Below are 25,126 nucleotides of genomic sequence, written 5' to 3' on the forward strand. Positions count from 1 at the left end.
CAGTAGTCAGTTCTGTTCTGAATGATGATAGCTCCTCCTTTGTCTGCTGGTTTGATGACAATGTTGCGATTGGCAATTGTTGGTATTGAGTGCTGAGGCTATTGCAGCAATGCCATTGTCATGGGAGATGCTGGTGTAGAGTGCTGAAATGTCCCACCATCAGACTTACCATGGATTACTCTTTAGAATCAGTCTCATTCTTGGATGTACACATCTCCATTAAGGACAAGCCCTATGTATACAGAGGATCTGTTCAGATAAGAGGGTACATGACAGACACCTGAAGGTGCTGAAGGACACCTTCATAAGAACAGGATACGATGCTCAACTCATCAATCACCAGTTCCAGTGTGCCACAGCGAGAAACCATAATGACTTCCTCAGTAGACAGACATGGGATACAACAGTGAGGGTGCCCTTTGTCGTCCAGTATTTCCCGGGATGGAGAAACCACATCATGTTCTTTGCAGCTTGCAACACATTATTAATGAGGATGAGCACCTCACCAAGATCTTCCCTGTGCCTCCACTTCTCACCTTTAAACAACTGCTAAACCTTAAACAACCACTATTTGCAGCAAACTTCCCACCCTTCAGGACGACATCAATCACAATACCACGCAGCCCTGTCATGGCAACCACTGCAAGACGTGTGAGAGTATCAGTATGAATACCTTTACACACATGGACACCGCCTGCCATGTACTCATGTGACTCAGTCAATGCTGCCTATCTCATACGCTGCAGGCAAGGATGCCCATGGCATGGTACATAGACGAGACCAAGCAAATGCTACGACAACAGATGAATGGACACTGCACAACAATCGCCAGACAGTGATGTTCCCTCCCAGTTGGGGAACACTTCAGCAGTCAGGGACATTCGGCCTTAGATCTTCTGGTGATCATCCTCCAAGGTGGATGTCAGGATACGCAGCAACACAGAGAGCTGAGCAGAGGCTGATAGCCAAGTTCGGTACCTATGAGGATGGCCTGAACCGGGATCTTGGGTTCATGTCACACTACAGGTGACCCTACTGCACTCTACACTCTCATATTCACACAAGCACACATACACTCTCTTATACATGATTACACCCAGAGACTCAGACAGACTCTGTCTCATACACACGCTCTTCACAGACACACACGCACACACAAACACTCACACACACACACAATCTTTCACACACATGCACACACACACCCTCTCACAGACATATACTGTCACACTCGCACATACATTCTAACAAGCATGCACACACAATCTCTCACATGCACACATACACTTTCTCTCTCCTCCCTCCCCACCCCACACACACTCTCCCTCTCTTTCTCCCTCTCTCCCCTCTCTCTTCCTATCTCTCTTTCTCAAACACACACACACTTTCTCTCTCTCTCCCCCCCACCTTCACATACACACAAGTCTACGGGGTGAATTTGCATTTGTAGACTTGTATTTGCAGATACATTCTATTTTGTTCAAAAAGCACACAAAAAGCAGTCAGTCCATGTGACATTTTATAAATTCCTACAGTCTGACTCAAGGTAGGGATACAAACAGACTCTACCTTCACACCTTTAATAATACATTGTCTGAGTTGAGATACTGAGATATCACCTTTTCTTTTACACTGATAAAACCTTAAGTTATTTTGCGACTGTGACTTAATCATTCGAAACCTGCATCTCCATTCTAAGTGATTAAAGACTTGACAGCAATATAAGTTTGTTCAATACATTGCATCAGTAATGTGGCACCCTGGTCTTTTACTATAAATTCTGTGTCCTATGATCCTGTACCACCTGATGAAGGAGCAGTGCTCTGAAAGCTTGTATTTCCAAATAAACCTGTTGGACTACAACCTAGTGTTGTGTGATTTTTAACTTTATCAAGAAACAAAATGAATCAGAACAGAATAGCAGACAAAAACACATCTGTCCCTGATGCACTCAATTATTTTCGGGCTTTGTCTGAGCAGAATGCCAGTGCAACGGTGTCACCTGCCCTGACAGCCCTGGATGCACCTGTTTCCTCAGTCACCGCTGCAGGTATCAGATCAGCCTTCTTGAGAGTGAACCTAAGGAAAGCAACTGGCCCAGATGGAGACCCTGGCCTTGCACTTAGATCCTGTGTGGATCAGCTGGCAGGAGTATTCACTGACATCTTTAACCTCTCCTTGCTACAATCTGAAGTCCCAATCTGCTTCAACAAGCCCACCATCAACCTGCCTCAATGATTACTGTCTGGTGGCTCTGACCTTCATAATCATGAAGTGCTTCGAGAGGCTAATTATGGCTCACATCAACTCTAACCTTCCAGCCTGCCTCAATCCCTTGCAATTTGAGCATTGACAAAACAGGTCCATGGCAGATGCCATTTCCCTAGCCCTACACCCAGCCCTGGAACATCTGGATAATAAGGATACCTACGTCAGGCTTCTATTTATCAATTTCAACTCCACCTTCAACATTGTGATCACAGCCCAAACTAATCTTCAAACTCTGAGACCTAGGTCTTGGCTCTGCCCTTTGCAACTTGATCCTCAGCTTTCTGACCCACAGACTGCAATTAGTGAAAACAGACAGCAGCACTTCCTCCACAATAATCTTCAACACCAGCACCCCGCAAGGATGCATACTCAGCCCCCTACTGTATTCCTTGTACGCTCATGACTGTGTGACCAAATTTTGTCCAAACGCCAGTTATAAGTTTACTGATGACACCACCATAATAGACTGAATATCAAAGAATGACGAGACCAAATACAGGAAGAAGATAGAATGATTGGTATCGTGGTGTAAAGATAACAATCTCTCCGTCAATGTCAGCAAAACTAGAGTTGATCATCAACTTCAAGAAGAAAGGAAGAGGACATACTCTTACGTATGAGGAGAAAGTGAGGACTGCAGATGCTGGAGATCAGAGCTGAAAATGTGTTGCTGGAAAAGCGCAGCAGGTCAGGCAGCATCCGAGGAGCAGGAGAATCGACATTTCGGGCATAAGCCCTTCTTCAGGAATTCCTGAAGAAGGGCTGATGCCCAAAACGTCGATTCTCCTGTTCCTTGAATGCTGCCTGACCTCCATGCTCTTACGTATATCAATGAATCTGGCGTGGAGAGGGTCAGGAATGTTAAGTTCCTGGGAGTGACAATCACCAAACATCTGTCCTGGATTACCCATATAGATGCAATGGTCAAGAGGGCACATCAACACAGTTTCTTCCTCAGGAGGCTAAGGATATTCAGCATGTCCGTAAGGGCTCTCACCAACTTTTACAGATGCACCATAGAGCATTTTCTGTCTGGGTGCATCAGGGTTTGGTACAGCAACTGCTCTGCCCAAGACAGTAAGCAACTACAGGAAGTTGTGAACACAGCCCAGATCATCATGCAAACCAACCTCCCATCCATTGACTCTATCTACACATCTCATTGCCACGGAAAAGCAGCCAACATCATCAATGATCCCTCCCACTCTAGTTGTAACCTTTTTCAACCTCTTCCATCAGGCAGAAGATACAAAAGCTTAAACACACATTTGAACAGATTCACAACAGCTTCTGCCTCACTGTTATTTGACTTATGAATGGACTTCTCAAATTTCAAATCTAATGTTGATCTTGCTTTTGTGTATTTGTGTAGCCATAACTTTGTATGCCTTACTCTGTTCAATCACCCCAATGATCTGTATGAAGAAAGTGAGGACTGCAGATGCTGGAGATAGAGCTGAAAATGTGTTGCTGGAAAAGCGCAGCAGGTCAGGCAGCATCCAAGGAACAGGAGTATCGATGTTTCGGGCATCAGCCCTTCTTCAGGAATGAGGAAAGTGTGTCCAGCAGGCTAAGATAAAAGGTAGGGAGGAGGGACTTGGGGGAGGGGCGTTGGGAATGCGATAGGTGGAGGGAGGTCAAGGTGAGGGTGATAGGCTGGAGTGGGGTGGGGGCGGAGAGGTCAGGAAGAAGATTGCAGGTTAGGAAGGCGGTGCTGAGTTCGAGGGATTTGACTGAGACAAGGTGGGGGGAGTGGAAATGAGGAAACTGGAGAAATCTGAGTTCGTCCCTTGTAGTTGGAGGGTTCCCAGGCGGAAGATGAGGCGCTCTTCCTCCAACCATCGTGTTGCCATGGTTTGGTGATGGAGGAGTCCAAGGACCTGCATGTCCTTGGTGGAGTGGGAGGGGGAGTTAAAGTGTTGGGCTACGGGGTGGTTGGGTTGGTTGGTCCGGGTGTCCCAGAGGTGTTCTCTGAAATGTTCCGCAAGTAGGCGGCCTGTCTCCCCAATATAGAGGAGGCCACATCGGGTGCAGCGGATGCAATCGATGATGTGTGTGGAGGTGCAGGTGAATTTGTGGCGGATATGGAAGTGTCCCTTGGGGCCTTGGAGGGAGGTAAGGGGGGAGGTGTGAGCGCAAGTTTTGCATTTCTTGCGGTTGCAGGGGAAGGTGCCGGGAGTGGATGTTGGGGGGTGTGAACCAGACGAGGGAGTCACGGAGGGAGTGGTCTCTTTGGAACGCTGATAGGGGAGGGGAGGGAAATATGTCCCTGGTGGTGGGGTCCGTTTGGAGGTGGCGGAAATGACGGCGGATGATACGTTGGACATGGAGGTTGGTGGGGTGGTAGGTGAGGACCAGTGGGGTACTGTCCTGGTGGCGGTTGGAGGGGCGGGGCTCAAGGGCGGAGGAGCGGGAAGTGGAAGAGATGCAGTGGAGGGCATCGTTGACTACGTCTGGGGGGAAGTTGCGGTCCTTGAAGAAGGAGGCCATCTGAGTGGTACACCCACACCTCCCCCCTTACCTCCCTCCAAGGCCCCAAGGGACACTTCCATATCCGCTACAAATTCACCTGCACCTCCACACACATCATCTATTGCATCCGCTGCATCCGATGTGGCCTCCTCTATATTGGGGAGACAGGCCGCCTACTTGCGGAACGTTTCAGAGAACACCTCTGGGACACCCGGACCAACCAATCCAACCACCCCGTAGCCCAACACTTCAACTCCCCCTCTCACTCCAGGTGAGTGAGACATGCAGGTCCTTGAACTCCTCCATTGCCAGACCATGGCAACACAACGGTTGGAGGAAGAGCGCCTCATCTTCTGCCTGGGAACCCTCCAACCACAAGGGATGAACTCAGATTTCTCCAGTTTCCTCATTTCCCCTCCCCCCACCTTGTCTCAGTCAAATCCCTCGAACTCAGCACCGCCTTCCTAACCTGCAATCTTCTTCCTGACCTCTCCGCCCCCACCCCACTCCAGCCTATCACCCTCACCTTGACCTCCCTCCACCTATCGCATTCCCAACGCCCCTCCCCCAAGTCCCTCCTCCAAGTCCCTCCTCCCTACCTTTTATCTTAGCCTGCTGGACACACTTTCCTCATTCCTGAAGAAGGGCTGATGCCCAAAAACGCCGATTCTCCTGTTCCTTGGATGCTGCCTGACCTGCTGCGCTTTTCCAGCAACACATTTTCAGCTTTGATCTGTATGCCTTGTATGTTATGATCTGCTTGTATGGCACGCAAAACAAAACTTTTCACTGTACTTAGTTAAATGTGACAACAATAAATCAAATCAAATTAAATCAAGTAGGCAGACAGCAATGTGTAGAGATAAAGTATAATTAGTAATTGGGGACAATAAAAATTGGGAAAAGTTAAATATGGTACATTTCTTATTGTATAAGATATTGATTCTGAAAGAGTTAATGTTGAATAGTAGAGGATTTCAACTTCCCAATATTAACTGGGATAGACAAAGTGTGAAAGACTTTGTTGTTCATGTTTTGAATGCTTCAGCCTGTTGCTACATAAACTCATTTTACTCAGGCAATGTATTCAGATTGATGAACAAAAGGGTCAGAGTCAACATGTAATTTGATTCAGTTTTGTTCACAGAATACAATAAAGACACAAAAGAGGCCAAATGATGGAATATCATCTAAAGCCCTGCTCTTCTGCAATAAATCTCCAGATGCTTACATTCACTATGCTCCCAGTCTCAATGTTAAGTCTCTGCCAGAATCCTTTTGTAAACTACCACTGGCTACCAGTGCAAGTTGAATTGTGGGAGCTTACACAGTTCAGAGGATCAAAGGGACCTTGGTATGCATGTCCATAGATCCTTAAAGAGCAGTGGATATGGTTGTTAAGAAGACGAATGGGATATTTGCTTTTATTAGTCAAGGCAATGAATACAACAGAATTGAATACTGAAGCTATATATTTAACATAATGTAATATAATATAATGTAATATTTGTTAGGCCACAGCTGGACTACTATCTGTTTTGTGACCACAACTATTCACGTTATACGTTAATGATCTGGATGAAGGAACTGAGTGTATTGTTGCTAAGTTTGCAGATGACACAAAAATAGATCAAGGGACAGGTAGTATTCAGGAAATGGGTAGGCTGCAGAAGTACTTGGACAAGCTAGGAAAGTGGACAAAGAAGTAGCAAATGGAAGATAATGCAGGAAAGTGTGAGCTTTTACACTTTGGTAGCAAGAATCGAGTACACTATTTTCTAAATTTATTGCGTTGGAAATCTGAAGCACAGAGGGACTTGGGAATCCTAGCTCAGGATTCTCTAAAGGTTAACATGCAGATTCAGGTGGCAGTGAAGAAGGCAAATGCAATGTTAGCATTCATTTCAAGAGGGCTAGAATACAAGAGCAGAGTTATACTGCTGAGGCTGCATAAGGCTCTGATCATACCGCATTTGGAATATTGTGAGCAGTTTTTGGTCCCATACCTAAGGAAGGATGTGCTGGCGTTGAAGTGGATCCAGAGGAGGTCTACAAAAATGATCCTGGGGATAAATGGCTTGTTGGATGAGGAGCTTTGAGGACTCTGGGTCTGTATATGATGGAGTTTAGAAGGATGTGCGGGTTGCATTGAAACTTAGAGAACACTGGAAGCCTGTACAGAGTGGACGTGGAGAAAATGTTTCCACTAGTAGGAGAGACTAGCATTCGAGGACACAGGATCAGAATGAAGAGACTATCTTTTAGAATGAAGATGAGAAGGAATTTCTTCAACCATAAGGTGGTTGTTAATCTGCGGAACTCATTGTTGCAGATGGCTGTGGAGGCCATGTCATTGAGTATATTTAAGACATGGATAGCTAATTTCTTGTTTGGGGAAAGGGATCCAAGGGTTACAGTGAGAAGAGAGGAGAATTGGCTTAAGAAACATATCAGCCCTAATCAAAATCCAGAGCAAACTCAATAGGTAAAATGACCTAATTCTATTCCTATATCTTATTGTCTTTTGGTCATCACACTATTGGAAGGATGTGATTACAATATAGAGGGTGTAGTGGCGAATCATCAGCATGTTGCTTGGCCTGGAGCTGTGCAGGGATGAAGAGAAACTGGAGAGGTGTGGATTATTTTTCTTAGAGCAGAGAAGGCTGAGGATGGAATCAGATGGAGGTGAGCAACATTCTGAGGTTCATCGACAAGATAAATAGGGAGAAACCTTTCCCCTTAAAAGAACGGTCAAAAACCAGGGGGCATAATTTTAAAGTAAAGAGCAAGAGGTTTAGAGGGGATTTGAGAAAGGTATTTCCAACTAAGTGCTTGTTTGTATCTGGAACTCACTGCCTAAAAGGGTGGTAAAGATGAAGATCCTCAAGATGGTTAAGCACTGTTTAAATGAGAGCTTGAAATGTCATAGCATAAATAACAACAGGACAAGTGCTGGGAAACGGATTAGAATTTCTAGATATTTGACAGCTGACACAGCTCTGATAGGCTGAAAGATCTCTTTACATGGGAGAAAAAGTTTATGACTCAATGAATTTGCATTATGCTCCACCCACTGTAATGACATTGTACAGTCTTTGGGTGGAGAGGAAGCTGTGTAGCACAAGGCCCTGATGGAGATTTGTGCCATCTCTGGTTCTGAGAGCTTTTGTAATTATGCCTAATTGTATGTGTTGCTATCAGAGAATAAACAGCATCTTGTTGTGTGAAACAAGTGCCTATTCTCAGTAAGTCTCAACATTCCTCTACCCTCTTAATGAGATAGCCCATTAGACTCAGATTAGGAAAGAGGTTGAGGAGGATATTTGTGTCACAACGGTAGTGTCCCTACCTCTGAGTCAGAAGACCTGGGTTCAAGTCTCACCTGCTCCAAACATGTCTATTAACATATCTGACCAGGTTGAATAGAAATATCAAGAGAGGATGATTGCTTACAGCACTCTATACAAACCATGACCCACCTGTGGTTTGTAGTGCAAAATCAAACAGTATTGAACAACGTTTGGTAGTGCAAGGACAAAAAAAGGTTATGTGTTAGGGGAAAAAGAGATGAATGACAGAAGAGTTAGTTTTCTAGGACCAAAGAGTATTGCATTTGTGCAAGAACTACGCTAAGGAACAAAGAGCAGGTATGCTACTGGCTGAAAACAATACGAAGAAAACCAATATAAGAAGAAAACAAGCATGGATAGAAATTATAGACTGAAATTGTTGAATCTGGAGTGCTGTAAAACGTCTTAAGTTGACCTTCAGTGGAACAGTGCAGTTGGCCAAGAACAGAGACATCAGTGTTAGAGTAAAGTAGGGAATTAAAATAACATGGCAATAGAAGCTTGGAGTCATGCATGGAGACTGAACAGTGATGTTCCACAAAGTAATCACCCAATGTGCATTTGCTTTCCCCATTGAATACAGTAATCTAGATTGAAAATAGTGCACTATTTCACATGGAAGGAGTCTTATTGCTTTGGATGGTGAAAATAAGAGGTAAAAGGGCAAGAGCTACATTCTAGCATTTGCATGGAAGGTGGCACGGGAAGAAGGGTCATCGACAAGATAAATAGGGAGAAACCTTTCCCCTTAAAAGGAAGGTCAAAAACCAGGAGGACTAATTTTAAATTAAGGAGCAAGAGGTTTACAGGGGATTTGAGAAAGGTATTTCCACCTAAGTGCTTGTTCATATCTGGAACTCACTGCCTAAAAGGGTGGTGGGTATGAGGATCCTCAAGACAGTTAAGCACTGTTTAAATGAGAGCTTGAAATGTCATAGCATACAAGACAACAGGACAAGTGCTGGGAAGCGGATTAGAATTTCTAGATGTTTGACAGCCTAAACAGCTCTGATGGGCTGAAGGACCTCTTTACATGGAAGTGAATTTGCAGGTAGTGGTATTCCCATGTATCTGTTCCTCTTTTCCTTAGAGATGGTAGTGGTCATGGGAGTGGAAGGTGCTATCTAAAGAACCTTGTGCACCTTGTAGGTGGTACGCATTATAGCTGTCCTTCAGGGCTGGATGTAGTGACATTTTTGGATGCTGTTACCTCCTGGAGATGACTATTGCCTGGCACTTGTGTGGTTCAAATGTTACTTGCCATTTGTTAATCTCAGCCTGGATCTTGTCCAGGTCTTGCTGCATTTAGACATGGACTGCTTCAATATCTGAGAAGTAATGAATGGTGCTGAAAATGGTGCAATCACCAGTGAAGATCCCGTATCTGACCTTATCATGGAAGGATGATCTTTAATGAAACAGCTGACAATGGTTTGGCCTAAGACACTACCCTGAGGAACTCATGCAGAAATGTCCTCAAGCTGAAATGACATGACAGAAAAGTTAGCTTACAAGAACGAAAAAGACTTGGAAAATAGGATATCAATTAATATTCATTATAAGCCCATTAAATTCCACTGCTACCCTGACCACACTTCCTTTACCTTGTAAGGATTACACTCCTGATTCTTCTCTCTTATCTGTTCTGATACTGCAACTTTCTACAACAGCACTTCTGGGAAATCTTTTTATCCCCCACTTCTAAGCCAGTCACCATCCATATTTGGAAACATATCACCATTCCTTCAATGTCACTGTGTAAAAATCCTTGTATCCATCCTTAAACATTATGGGTCTGTCTGCACCAAATGGACTGCAATGGTTTAAGAAGTTAGCTCATCACCATCTTCTCAAAGGCAACTAGGAATTGACCCAGCTTGCAAAATCCACATTCTGTAAAGACATCGCTCCAGTCTTTCAACCATCACAGAAACTTTCCTTTGTCTTTGTCCCACCTACCCCTTTGCTAAATATAGTTACAAATTAACTATTCCCATTCCTGAAGAGAGCTCTTTGGCTTGAAATGTTCGCATCTGAGTCGCTCTCCCCAAATAGTGTCATAAACCGTTGAGTATTTCCAGAAATTTATTTGAGGTAAAAAATGTTAAGTGAACCTGAGCATCAAGTGGAAATTTTTATGAGCGATAAAAGACGGATAAATGCAGCTTGATCTGCTCTTTCCCCAAATTCTAGTGTGCTGTATACATAGATTGCATTGTCTTTGTGATGATTTGATTGTGAAAAACATTTTTGTTGATTAGTGGAAGTTGTCAGTGATTACAGTAACACTAATATTTGGGGATTTCAGCTATACAGGAATAAAAAGTCGATAACTTTAATTCTGTCTCTTTACTGGAAGCATAAGGTTATTTATGCTTGGTTTCCTAAATGTTAATGACGTTTACAGAATGACTGCTGAGCTGCTTCGTCTACTATGTGCAGACTCTCAAGTGAGAGAACAGGTGAAGATTTATGAAGGAATTCCCATTCTGCTTAGTTTGCTGCATTCTGACCATCTCAAATTGCTATGGAGTATTGTATGGATTCTAGTTCAGCTGTGTGAGGATCCGGATACCAGCACTGAGATTCGATTGTGGGGAGGCATCCAACAACTCCTTCACATTCTACAAGGGTGAGTATAAAGAAAATAATAAACATAGTGAAGCACCATTTAATTTTAATCTTTCATTTTGGCTATCTGAAAAATGCAATCTGATTGTATAATTTAGGAACACCTGTAAACATTAAGCCAATTAAGGGCTTTGGAAATATAGGAATGGGCATTCTGCAATTACAGGTAACTTCAGGTAAGACCATAAGATGTAGGAGCAGAGCAGGCCAATCCATGAGATCATGGCTGATCTTATAATCCTGAACTTCATTTCTTGCCTTTCCCCATAGCTCTTTATTCCCCTACTGATTAAAAATCTATTTGTCTCAGCCTTAACATACATTAAGCCTCAGCAAGAGGTAAAGAATTCCACAGATTCACTACTCGCCGAGAGAAGAAATTCCTCCTTGTCTCTTGTCTTAAATATGTGATTTCTTTATTATGCCCTCTGGCCCAAGACTCTCCCATAACGGGAAGCAACCTTTTCACATCAACCCTTCAAGTCCCCATGAATCTTGTTTATTTCAATAAGGGCACCTCTCATTCTTCTGAATTCCAACAAGCACAGCCGCAACCAATTGAATTTCTCTTCATAAAACTGTCCCTCCCTATCTGATATCAACCTAGTGAATCTTCTATGGACTCCCTCCACTGCCAGTATCCCTCCTTAGTTAAGTGACCCAAAACTGATCACAGTATTAAAGCTGGAGTCTGACTAGCGCATTTTAACAAAACCTCCCTATTTCTGAATTCCATTCCCTTTTGAAATAGATCCCTATTACCAGCTGAACTTGGATGTTAGCTTTCAGTGATTCATGGATGAGGACACCCAAGCCCCTATTCTGTAGCTTTCTGCAGCCTTTCTCCATTTAAGTGATATTCAACTCCTCTATCTTTCCTGCCAATGTGTATCACATCACATTTTCCCACTTTAGATTCCATCAGCCACATTTTTACCCATTGACCTAACCTGTCCATATCCCTCTGCAGATTTTTTGTGTCATCATCAGCGGTTGCCTTAAAATTATAAGCATTTCCCCTAGCATTGGAAAGTCATTTACACCATGCATGAAGTAACTTTGCTGCTTCTTGTGGTTTATTTTATAATGTCAAATTTCTCTTTGGAGGAACCCTTTGTGCTATTTTATGTTGAATCTGTTCCTCCATGACATGATCCAACATAATTTTTAAAAATACCTTTTGATTTAAGATCCTTTTCTACATTGCATAATTGGTATATGGGTCAAAGGTTCACAAAATCAATCAAATTTGAAGCTAGTTGTACAAGATGTTTAGTAATATTTTGTGTGTCATTTGATAGAAGAGTACAGTTATACTAGATCCAATCCATTCTGTTACCTTAACTCATGATTTTGGTTTTCTGCTATGAAACGATTATGTACACAGTGTAAAGGTTCTATTTGGTGACATTATTATTGTGAGTATGGAATAAGATATCTAATATCTTTCCATCGTGTTACAAACAGTTAGCAACTATAATAGTCAAATTATACTGAAATTGATTCATATTCTTCTCATGTCCATATGTGTTCTTTACTTTATAGAAATCTCTTTTTTGTGTATTTTTAGAGATAGAAATTTTGTATCTGATCGTTCTTCAATTGGAAGTTTGTCTAGTGCTAATGCTTCAGGAAGAATTCAACAACTTCAGCTGTCTGAGAAACTGAGCATACAAGAAATTCAAGAGAATACATTATCTTTGCAAGAAGGTATAGTATTTTCCATTGAACTGGAGATCTAGCATAAGGATTATAACTATTGACACTCTTCCAATTGGGTAAGGAGGGTGAATCAGCTCCTCTCTTTTCATTCTCCCCATTTGGCTACAATAAAGATTTATGTTCTTTTCATCATGAGGCTGCACCTCTTTCCACAAAAATATAGTTTAGTCATTTGTAGCAGTGAGGAGCCAAACACAAAGAACAGAATCATTTTTTTTTGCATAAGTGAAAATTACAAAATTTCTCTCAGTATCTGACCAAACTTGTCTCATTAACTTCCTATCTCATCCAGATGGCATCCTTCATGTCTGATTTTATTTCCATCTTAACACATGCCATTCCTGGAAGAACTCACTGCTTATTGAATATTTGGTGAAAGACCAGCATCCTTGGTATCTGCGCCATATTTAAAAGGCTACTGTGCACCCGGATGAGCTGGCTTTTTGAAGCCGCTCTGCATGGTCTTGGACATAGTGGGAAGATGGTGGCAAAGAGGAAGGTGACAATGTGATTCTCCAAAAGAGACCTGGAGATGCTGGGAGATGGGGTGGTGCAAAAGGCGGACCTCCTCTTTTTGGTGGACAGGCAGAGAAAGCCACAGCATCAGACTCTAGTAGCCTGGTCTCAGATTGCCACCTGGGTCAATGCAGTCTCTATGGTGCAGAAAAATGGCCAGTATTTCTGCAAGAAAGTCAGTGACCTTCTGTGCTCCACCAGGGTAAGTAGCACACTCTTCTCTCAGCTATCTCACACTCAATCTCTGCTACTGAACCTATGTCTCACTAAGGCTCATTCTCTGCCAACCTAACAATTGCATTCAACATCTTCTCTCATTCACTCTCAATCTTCAATCTCCCACAACACTAACACTGCATTGCCTATGCAATGCCTACTCACTCACAACAGACACTGCACCACCTATTCTCCATCTGCACCAGTACTAACAGCCAGGTCACTCATTTTCAGCTCACTCAGGAAAGGACTCAGATGACTAGCAGGATGCCTGACAATAAACTCTTCACAGGCTGTCAGGAAAGAAACTTTCAGAAACTCTTAAGGTAAGAGTACTGAGGTGTTAGAGAAAAGGTTGGCAAGGCTGTCTCCTGCACTCCCACCATTGAAGGTACTGAGACTCTGACAGCTTTAGACAGTTTGGGAACATAAACTGGTAGCATCTCACTGTGACAGCTCCGCAACTGGCCGAAAGAAGAAAAGCTAAAGGTGCTGGTCGTCAGACAATTACCAGAGATAAGGCACTTGTTCAGCTTCAGGCAGGAAGTTATCCAACATTGCTCCTTATTCAGAAGAAGACCGGGCAGTACCATGAAAGCAAGGTAAAAACAATAACTGCAGATGCTGAAAACCAAATACTGGATTAGTGGTGCTGGAAGAGCACAGCAGTTCAGGCAGCGGCCAACGAGCAGCGAAATCGACATTTCGGGCAAAAGCCCTTCATCAGGAATAAAGGCAGTGAGCCTGAAGCATGGAGAGATAAGCTAGAGGAGGGTGGGGGTTGGGAGAGAATAGCATAGAGTACAATGGGTGAGTGGGGGAGGAGATGAAGGTGATAGGTCAAGGAGGAGAGGGTGGAATGGATAGGTGGAAAAGAAGATAGGCAGGTCGGACAAGTCAAGGAGACAGTAACTGAGCTGGAAGTTTGAAACTAGAATGAGGTGGGGGAAGGGGAAATGAGAAAGCTGTTGAAGTCCACATTGATGCCCTAGGGTTGAAGTGTTCCGAGGCGGAAGATGAGGCATTCTTCCTCCAGGCATCTGGTGGTGAGGGAGCGGCGGTGAAGGAGGCCCAGGACCTCCATGTCCTTGGCAGAGTGGGAGGGGGAGTTGAAATGTTGGGCCACGGGGCGGTTTGGTTGATTGGTGCGGGTGTCTCGGAGATGTTCCCTAAAGCGCTCTGCTAGGAGGCGCCCAAACCCACTGACTCCCATAGCTACCTGGATTACCCCTCTTCCCACCCTATCTCTTGCAAAAATGCCATCCCGTATTCCCAATTTCTCCGCCTCTGCCGTATCTGCTCCCAGGAGGACCAGTTCCACCATAGGACACACCAGATGGCCTCCTTCTTTAGAGACCGCAATTTCCCTTCCCACGTGGTTAAAGATGCCCTCCAACGCATCTCGTCCACATCCCGCACCTCCGCCCTCAGACCCCACCCCTCCAACCGTAACAAGGACAGAACGCCCCTGGTGCTCACCTTCCACCCTACAAACCTTCGCATCAACCAAATCATCCACCGACATTTCCGCCACCTCCAAAAAGACCCCACCACCAGGGATATATTTCTCTCCCCACCCCTTTCCGCCTTCCGCAAAGACCGTTCCCTCCGTGACTACCTGGTCAGGTCCACACCCCCCTACGACCCACCCTCCCATTCTGGCACTTTCCCCTGCCACTGCAGGAACTGTAAAACCTGTGCCCACACCTCCTCCCTCATCTCTATCCAAGGCCCTAAAGGAGCCTTCCACATCCATCAAAGTTTCACCTGCACATCCACCAATATCATTTATTGTATCCGTTGCTTCCGATGTGGTCTCCTCTACATTGGGGAGACTGGGCGCCTCCTAGCAGAGCGCTTTAGGGAACATCTCCGAGACACCTGCACCAATCAACCAAACCGCCCCGTGGCCCAACATTTCAACTCCCCCTCCCACTCTGCCGAGGACATGGAGGTCCTGGGCCTCCTTCACCGCCGCTCCCTCACCACCAGACGCCTGGAGGAAGAACACCTCATCTTCCGCCTTGGAACACTTCAACCCCAGGGCATCAATGTGGACTTCAACAGCTTCCTCATTTCCCCTTCCCCCACCTCATCCTAGTTTCAAACTTCCAGCTCAGTTACTGTCTCCTTGACTTGTCCGACCTGCCTATCTTCTTTTCCACCTATCCACTCCACCCTCTCCTCCTTGACCTATCACCTTCATCTCCTCCCCCACTCACCCATTGTACTCTATGCTACTCTCTCCCAACCCCCACCCTCCTCTAGCTTATCTCTCCATGCTTCAGGCTCACTGCCTTTATTCCTGATGAAGGGCTTTTGCCCGAAACGTCGATTTCGCTGCTCGTTGGATGCTGCCTGAACTGCTGTGCTCTTCCAGTACCACTAATCCAGTACCATGAAAGCACCTAGCAAGAAAAGAAACCATATGCGCACCTCTCAGACAGCTCGTCTCATGACACTCCAGCCGTGGCTGGGGGTTTCCTTGTCCATCCTGCTTATTCTCTCCACCCCTTGGAAGTTGAAGCCAAGTAGTTTCCACTTGCTTCTATCAAGAAGACCCACAATATGTCTGGGCCATCCAGACAGGAGCACTGCTGCATCTATGTGTAATGATCTGGGACTAATGATATTAGTAGAAAAAGGGATGAGGTCCCCAACAAGAATTTGGGGACTAAGGTAGCAAGTAAAATAGCAGGACCTCAATGATTGCAATCTCTGGATAGGTGATAGAAGTTATGATTGAGCTGTGTATAAAATCAGCTAAACCATTCCTGGAGTAATGTGTGCAGTTCAAGTCATCACACTGCAGGGAGGATGTGATTTCACTAGAGAGGATACAGAAGAGATTTAACTAGATGTTGCATGGGCTGGAGTGATTCGGCTATGAAAAGAGACTGGACAGGCTGGTTTTGTTAGAGCAGGGAAGGCTGAGGGGGAAACTGATTGAGATGTATGAATTTCTGTGGGGTGTAGGCAAGCTATATGGTGGGGGTGGGGGGCAAACATTTCCCCTTAGTAGAAGGGTCACTTATCAACAGATGCGGTTTTAAGGTAATGAGCAGAATTTTAGAGGGGATTTAAGAAATAAAAAAATTCACCCAGATTGTTGTGGCCATCTAAAACTAACTGCCTGAAAGAGTGATAGAGACAGGAATCATCAAGACATTTGAGAACTACTTAGATGAGAGCTTGAAATACTATAGTGTGCAAGGCTATGGGCTAAGTGCTGAAAAATGGGTTTAGAACAGAGGGATATTTGATGATGCAATGGGCCAAACAGCCTTGTTACATCCTGTAAAAACTCCACGACTCTGCGATTAGCATCTGTCCTGTTAACTCTGACAATGTCATAATTTAATTATTTTTACTACTTTCTGTAAACCACCCATTATGTGCACCATGACACTTCCTGAGAAATGAAACATATTCCTTAAATGGTAAGCCATAGTAAATACTGCTAAATGTGTTAAATTATTAACAATAATAGTAGTCTGGAACATGTTCCAGAAATGTAGACCATTCTTTGCTGGGGCATTGTTACTTGAAATACTTGATATGTCAAATTTGTTTGTAATTCTGTATCAAATGTTAGTTCCTTACTGACTTCTTTTGTCGTTTCAGCATGTTGTGCTGGTATCACTGAGCTGGTACTTAATGATACAAATGCTCAACAGGTTGTACAGGTTGGTATGCTGAAAATGAAGATCAGTTATTATTTTCTAAAATAAATATTGCTTTCAATCAAAGTCAAAACTTCTTGAACTGTATAGTAATAACGAGAGAAAATAAATTTTAAAAAAGAGGAATACAAAACTGCTGGCTTCTGAAATTGTGGTAAGTTTAATGAAGATGTGGGCAAAGCTGAAAAGTGGAGTGAATTCTTTAGGTTGATATTTACAGGAGGAAGAGTATATTGACTGCAACAAAATGGCTGTTTCAAGATAGTAAGAATCGGAGATGTAATGGAATTAGCATTACTATTAGCTTATTACTTAGGATGGAGACTTGAATATAATGAGTGAACCAGATGGGCTGGATGAGGCTTATCTTAAATTTCTTGACTACCTCCAGGATGTAAATTGCAGACAATGTTCCCACTAAGCGGCCTGGCTGGGCAACCGTGCAGCAGCTTGGGGGTCCCACGTTGCTGATTGGTGTGCTGACGCATTGTTATCTGCGTGCAGAAGTCACTGCCACTTATGGATCTGTGCAGCAGACATTTTTAAGGAAAAAAAAGCTTGCAGAAATTATACTACAAATATTTGGGGTTTTTTGGATTACCTATCTAGAATTTACACAGAATTATCTGCAAAACGTTCATAGAAAACACCAGAATAATTAATAACCTTATAAATAACATTTGGGAGCATAGAATTAGGAGGAAGAAATTGAATTCTGTTGTGCACATTTTTTGGGCATAATGAGATCCCTGAGAGTTCGAAATCGATAACTGCGTTGCACACATCCATTTGTAGGTCAGGACTCCATACTGGTGCATGAATTAACACACGAAACATAAATATCTACTGAAAGTATGGGAAACGGATATTTCATGATATAATTCAGCATGCATGTGATTTGACTCCAGGGTTCCATTTTAGAACTCATTGTTTTAACCTTGAACAGTACTAAAGAACATCTACCCTCAACAACATTGTTTAAAAGGATCATATAGGTTAGTTACTAGTTGAGTTATTTTGTCTGGCACTATGATTCTATGTCTTTTGTTATTTCTTAATGTTTATTTCAATGCAAAAGTATACCAGTGCAAAAGGACCTTTGCTTTTTCCAAGATTTTTCCACAAACCAATTGTTCCCAGACACAGTTAGGAGTTAAGAAGTATTCCCCTCGGAATAAAGCATGACTTGGCGACTGGATAGACTAAAGCAGGAAAATGAAAGAAATGATTGAGTTGAGAAGATATCAGCAGGAGTCTGTAATTGCTCAAGGTACTCAAGGAGAACCTTGCTTATTTGAACAATATATGAGAAGTCTGTGGACATTCTCTTTGAAATCTCCCACTGGCTGCAGCCACATTTGTAACCTCAGAACAGACATAACAAAATCTCTGAAAACAAACTGGAATGTTTTTGGAGTAATTATAGTAAGTTCATGATTTTACAGGAATAGTGAGCAGAGGTGACCTGTCCAGTAAGACAGTTGCAGTGCCTCTGGATCTGCAGTACGATGGAATATAGGCTGTGAACAAAACATATGCCTCTGCCAACTTAGCCCAGAATTCCTCTATATCCTTGACTTTGATGAGTTGATCTAAATACGCCAATCAATGCACCTAGAATCTTGGTACGCATGCTCTTCAGTGTGTTTCTGTATGCCATGTTATTGAGGTCCTCACCTGAGTCCTCTGCAGAGGATCCTGTCTTCAGCCTCACTCTCTGATAAGCTGGCAGACTAAACATCCTTTTTCATAGGGTATCTACAGCCAATTTGTATCCAGTGGTTCATTATGTTTAGATCCAAATTCTATGCTACCCACTATGTTATTGAGTTTGTGTCAATTTAATAATGCATCGTCTTCATCAGCATTGCTTCCCCTCTTCCCCTGCAGATAATGTGGCTGAGTATGCATCAGTTTTGGATGGCTGAAATTGGAAAACCAGAAAGGGAGTTCGGGATTAGAGGAAAGGGGTTGGTGTTGAAAACAAGTGCTCTGTGAATTGGATAGGTGCAAACTAAGAGTTGAGAAGAGGATAAGGAAGGAACATACCTGCATTGTCAATATTCTCTCCCCAGACTCTGTTGCTGCTGTCCCCATAATGCTGACTGTCATCTCCTCTGTAGCACTCAGGAAATATAGGAAATGTTCCCCACTGGTACTGCTCTATTTTGTTGTGTAGCACCTCATCCTTCAAGATAGATGGTAGAGTGTTAGCTCTTGAGTTGTTTACAGGTGATCGTATATTGTTAAATGAATCCTTAAATACTTATTCTCAGGGAAGGGGTTCAGAGAGCAGACTTGGGTCATTCAGTCATCTTTGCATCTGTCAAGGCCCAATTAATAGCATATGCAAAACTGCCACATGGAAAATCCTCAGCTGTTTACTGAACATTATTCTTTAGACTTAAGTAAAGCATTGGCAGACTGGTCGATTGAATTGTACTGATTGACTGTATTTTCCTAAAGGCTTGAGGATAAGTGCTCAGTTTAGAATTCATGAAGGGGAAATAAGTATTTTGACACCTTCTAAAGTGGAAATTTATGGGCAATCAATTTTAAGATAGTTTTAATGGCAGCTGAAAAGTTGCAATGATCGGTCACACTGTTTCCTGTGATGTTGGGAAAATAACTTTCAAATTCATATGTATTAGAATGTAACTTTACATTTTAGAAATTAAAGTATTGTGTGTAAGATCAATGGAAACATCTCATTAAGTAATTAGTGTACATTTTAAGTGACTGCAATTCAAACTATTGGATTGAAGAGATTTAAAACATAATCTTTGTTTAACTTGCAAGATCAGATGTAGAGAGATAATAGCAATTAAGGATAGTGGATATTCTTTATTTAATGTAGCCACAAGGTCTACCTTTACTTAGTGAAAATTTAAATTATATATCCAGTTCCCAGTTCAAAAAAGATATCTGCTTGTAAACAAAAGAAATTCCTATATAGGATCCAATAAGTATGTAGAGACAGCAAACACATTCATTAGCAATAGAAATTATTCGTATTGGTTACATAATAAAATAGTTGTTTTGAAGGTAAAATAATTATTTTTCATTTTTGTTTAAGAATATCTCAAATCATGGATCATTTTCATAAAGGTGGATTGTTGAGGTTAGAAGTTTCATGTATTTAAGTTATCTTTGTGCTTACAAACAGAAGGTAGGGAGTTGTCCTTTTAATTTGGTGTAGATTGCAGAGCAGTGAATTAGAACAGACAAGAGTGATGTGTATTTGTCACACCCGCACTTTAAGTAAAGAAATACTAACTTGATCATTCATTGTGCGAATAAAGTTCAGTACTCACGCTCAGTTTAGAATTCATAAGGGGGAAAACAATTTAGAACATTTACCTAGTTTGAAGCTGAAGGTAGAAATCTACAAAGGTCCTCACAAGACCTTGTGACAGAGCACAGTTAGCAAAGTTGGCTTGGAGGGCTATGATAAGGCAGTTGGTTATCTGCCAACAACTGCATGAGAAACTGAGCGATTCTGTCATTAGGATTTAGGCAAAATAGGAGGGTTGCTAAGTCAAAAATCTAATGGAAGAATTGCCATAAAATCTTATCTTGGAGAATAGCTGGAAAATGGGAAAATTAAAGGGAATTTCAGAGACGTGTGGTATACCTTTGACTTGGTCCTTAAAGAAGTGAATAAGACTTCAAGATTCATTAATGTTTAAGGAAATTCTTATGGGGAAATAAAAAAAATGTACAACTGAATTAATCACATAATCAGTTACAAATAATAGTATTAAATTAATTGTGTTTGCTTTAGAGTCATAGAATCATAGAGTCTTACAGCACAGAAAGAATCCTTTAGCCCATTGTATCTGCATCACTTCTCAAGCACTGAATTACTCAACCTTTCATGCTCTGAGTTGCAAATAACTCCTTCCTCCCATAAGATGAAATAGTTTATTTTCAAAATCCTCTAACCTTCTGCAGCTTATCTTATATTGAGCAAACTTTTTATTAACCAGCACCTATGGGACCAGCAATGTGCTAATTGATCAACAGGTCCACATAAATACTGTAAAAACACACACGTAGTAATAGAAACATGATATGATATCCACAACACTGTTATACTTTATTAACAGCACAAATCACTTAAATAATAAAACAACTTGCCTTAAATAATCTTACTGGCAGAGACCCTTCTCACTTGCATCCTCAACTGACTACTCAGACATCGCAGAGACTGCAATAATACAATAAACTTCCGGTATTTGAGGTAGATCATTTTCGCCAGTTTATTGAGAGTACCAGTTCATTAGCTGCTGGTTAAACCAAAGTTTGCTGTATATGCTGCCTGGTTATTGATCCCTCTATTATGGAAGAAATTTCTTCCTATCTACCAAATCTATGCCCTTCTTAATTTTGTACACATCAATCAGATTCCCCCTCAGCCTTCTCTGCTCTAAGGAGAACAACCTCAGTCTATACAGTCTGTCCTCATGATGGGATTGCTCCATTCCAGGCAATATCCTGATGAATCTCCTCTATATCCTCTGTAATGCAATCACATCCTTCCTGTAGTGTGATGACCAGAACTGCATACAGGACAGTACTCTAGCTTTGGGCCAACTAATATTTTATACAGCTCCAGCATAACCTTCAATAAAGGAATGTTTCCCATATGCCTTCTTATCCAACTTATCTACCTGTCCTGCTGTCTCCCAGATCTATGGACATGGACACCAATGTTCCTGTGATCCTCTGTACTTCCTAGGGTACAATCATTCATCATGCGCTTACTCCCTTGCCTTTTTAGTTGTTCAAGATCTGTCACCTTTCACTTTTCAGGATTAAATTCCATTTCTTACTGTTCAGTCCATCAAACCAGGCCCTATGGTCTAAGATTTCCTTCTCAATATTCACTTTCTATATAAGTAAGTAAGTTAGGATTGTTTTTATTTATCTTTGGTCTTTCACTTGATCGCTGAGTGTTTGGATTCCCCTTTAAACAGTCACTACCAGTTTGTAGTGTACAACATTATGAATTTTCAAGCACGAATCAAACTAGGCAATAGTTGTGTAAAAGATAAGAATTTTTTAAAAATGTACCAACTTCATAAAAAAGCCAATGTTGGCAAGTCGTTAGCTGTGGAGAATATCAAACTGGCCTTGATTCTATTCTTATCCAATGTCTCACAAGTGTACATTCTGTTAAGAGGCACGCGGGAGAAATTAGGAATATAAAAACTCTACCTTTACCACTGGGGATTGTGATTGCAGCAGTTCTATTGTCATCCCAGCTGAGCTCAATATAACTGTGAATCAAGCTTGAAATCTTTAGCATTGGGAATGTTCATTCTGAATGTTTAATCAAATATTGGGAATATATAGCTTAATATCTTTATGTTATATTTCTTTAAATTCTTTATACAGGGGAATGGCATTTATGTCATAGGGAAGCTAATCCTGCCAAGAAAACAAAGGAATGCACTAAAAACAGAAACCTTGCAGGTATTTTTCTTACAACAGCAATTTTATTCCAGAAGAGTTTGAACTTGATTTGCTTTGTTGAAACAACTAATTTAGAGATTGACAGGGTTTTGCATTGTTGCATGTATAAATGCATTCCATTTCATTTCATGCATCAGCTTCTAAATGGAAGAATGAATAGCACTGAGCTGCAAAGCACTCTTGTTTAAATTATGTTGACTATACTGAAGATATATGCCTGTCTTGCTTATTAAAAATAAGATTTGTTTCTCAGAGTACAGGAACAGGTAACTTTCATAATATTACAAGTTAGTTTCTGTGACTTAATTCATCTGTACAGCTTGTAAAAATGCCTTCCTTTCAGTGGAGATTTTTCAATAAAAGTTAGGCTTTGACTTATTTTTAGTTTATTTTAACAATAACAGTATGAAATGTCTGAGGAAAATATAGTAATTTGTTTCTACGTGTCTCATATATTAATTTGCTTTTTATGTAACAGTAGCATCTCCCTTTTTGTATGTTCATAAATTTGTATTGTATGTTTTTCAATGTACGTATTATGCTGTTCATTTCATTTATATATCGATGCTTACATACAATACTTAAAATATTTTCATTACAGTGCTATGCCTTTAGAGCTTTGCGTTTTCTCTTCAGTATGGAAAGGAACAGGCAATTGTTCAAAAGGTACAATATACAAATGTATTTGTCACCTGTGCATTGACATTAAACCTCTTTACTTTGTTATTCTGAGATTTCAGTCATTCTTAAACAAGTTAAAATGAATAGTGCTATGCAGATTTTTTAATCTGTGATTTTCACATTTCTGCAGAGAAACATTGTGCATCTGTTTTCTACTTTGTTATGGTTCGAGATTGGGATCAGCAATTTAGCTGAATATTTAAATCAGTAATACCCTGTACTATCAAACAGCTATTAAATCAATGTATGTAATTTATGCTGGTGCCTTCTGGATATATGCTACTCTGGATAACCTGTATCTGTAGCATTCTCCTGGGGTGATTGTCCAGGTGAAAAATGCACTGTTTTGCTAAAAATACTTTTATATTACAACTTATGGTTTAAAATTCATAACATTGTCTGATTAAGCTGTTTTGAGTTGACATATATTTGTTGCCATACACATTGGTGATTTCCACTTTTTAATATTTTCTATCAGCAACAGATAACTTTATTTTCCAAAAATACTCTATTGTTCACAATGTGCAGTTTCCAGCCAGAGAGTGAACAAACAGGAGTCTGGTGTGATTTTCCATTCTTTATACTCTCACCTCCAACTCCAATTCTCCAACTATCTAAACTCATATTTTGTTTACGCTCATTCTAGAAAAAAGATAGTCATTAGCAAGGCCATTTATTGTCCATCCATAGCTACCTTTGAGAAAAATACTCACCACAAAGGAGGAAACAACATTGCTAATTTTTTAATCATCATCATCTCTTACTTTCTTGAAAAACAGTGTAGATGTAATTGAGAAGCTTTGAAAATGCATCTATCTTTTACAAGTTAAAAATGGGATCTTTCCTCCTTTTCAGGCATTTCCATTTTCTTGCAATTCATGTGGTACAAAATTTCTTGAGTGTTGTTGTAGTAGTTGTTTGAATTAGTTATTTGAAATCACTTTTAAAAAAACATTATTTTGTGCCCTCAGACTCCAAAACTCTCTCTCTGTTCTTATGATTGCCTCTCTCACTCCTGCATTGTACAGAATTTGCCTGGAGGTACAGGAAATAGCACTAAAATCATGCAGATGAGATGTATCAACAAATTTGTGTCTTACCCATTTCAGTCAGAACAAGTTAGTTATACTGCAAATTATGGTTCAGCACTCAAAAATCAGGCCACATGTATTTTGGGACCATTTATTTTTCAGTTTGCCATCTTGTAGGTTAGTACGTGGAACAGCAAGTGGGGTAGCAAGCTATAAATTAAATTCTGCTATTCCTGTAGTTGTGCCAAACGTTAAAGTGTTTTTTAAAGTACGTACAGTTCCCCAGTTTACCTGAATTTAAGACCAAGGTTGATAGAAAGCATGGACCAGATTACCATTTATTACAAGTAATTTGACTACAGCTACAAATAAACATATAAACCATTGGCATATAAGCTACTAAGACTCTAATCCATTTATAAGCCTCCCTTTTACAGCCCCTCCACACACACACACACACATGCATCCATGCATGCTAATTGACAAAGTAGATTATTGGGAGAGGTAAAAAAATTGGAAAGTCAGTTCAATGGTCTCAGCTTCCCGGTTCCAGTGTTTTGATGATCCTTCTTCAGCTAGCCAGATCTCTTGTTGTTTAGATGTCTTTTTTTCTGGATGCTTCCACTGGCTTGTAAGAAATACAGAGCAGCTGATTCACTTGGAAGATGTCTCTGATTCATCAATTCAAAAGGTGTAGCTTGCAGTGACTTCTTCAGGAAAGGTAACTAATTTCCTTCTAGGTTCAAATTGAGTTTCTGACTGCAGAGAACAAGCAGTTTCTGGACTGGAAGCAGATCTGTATATTTCCTTTTCTCACTCTCTCTGTCTCTGTAACTTGTTTCCAGCTCCAAGTTGTTCAGCTACTTGCAAATCAGTCACACAGGTGTTGGCAAACAAAAGGTCTCTGTCAATGATAACTGTCACTAGTGCAGAGTCCAATCAATTTTTGCTGCCAACATGAGCTGCATCAATTAGTGGGCGGCACGGTGGCACAGTGGTTAGCACTGCTGCCTCACAGCGCCAGAGACCCGGGTTCAATTCCCGGAGTTTGCACGTTCTCCCCGTGTCTGCG

General features: G+C 41.6%; 1 protein-coding gene across 1 annotated transcript in view; it reads left to right on the top strand.

Annotated features, from left to right (window-relative positions):
* Window positions 1-25,126, top strand: part of nek10 (NIMA-related kinase 10) — a 235,924-nt gene that overhangs the window by 91,874 nt on the left and 118,924 nt on the right. The window contains exons 12-16 of the mRNA XM_072575222.1: window positions 10,504-10,728; window positions 12,298-12,437; window positions 16,806-16,867; window positions 22,265-22,342; window positions 22,944-23,008. Of these exons, the coding sequence (XP_072431323.1) occupies window positions 10,504-10,728; window positions 12,298-12,437; window positions 16,806-16,867; window positions 22,265-22,342; window positions 22,944-23,008 (570 nt within the window). The remainder of the gene's footprint in view (window positions 1-10,503; window positions 10,729-12,297; window positions 12,438-16,805; window positions 16,868-22,264; window positions 22,343-22,943; window positions 23,009-25,126) is intronic.

This window comes from Chiloscyllium punctatum, chromosome 8 (assembly GCF_047496795.1).
Source record: "Chiloscyllium punctatum isolate Juve2018m chromosome 8, sChiPun1.3, whole genome shotgun sequence".
Taxonomy (NCBI): domain Eukaryota; kingdom Metazoa; phylum Chordata; class Chondrichthyes; order Orectolobiformes; family Hemiscylliidae; genus Chiloscyllium; species Chiloscyllium punctatum.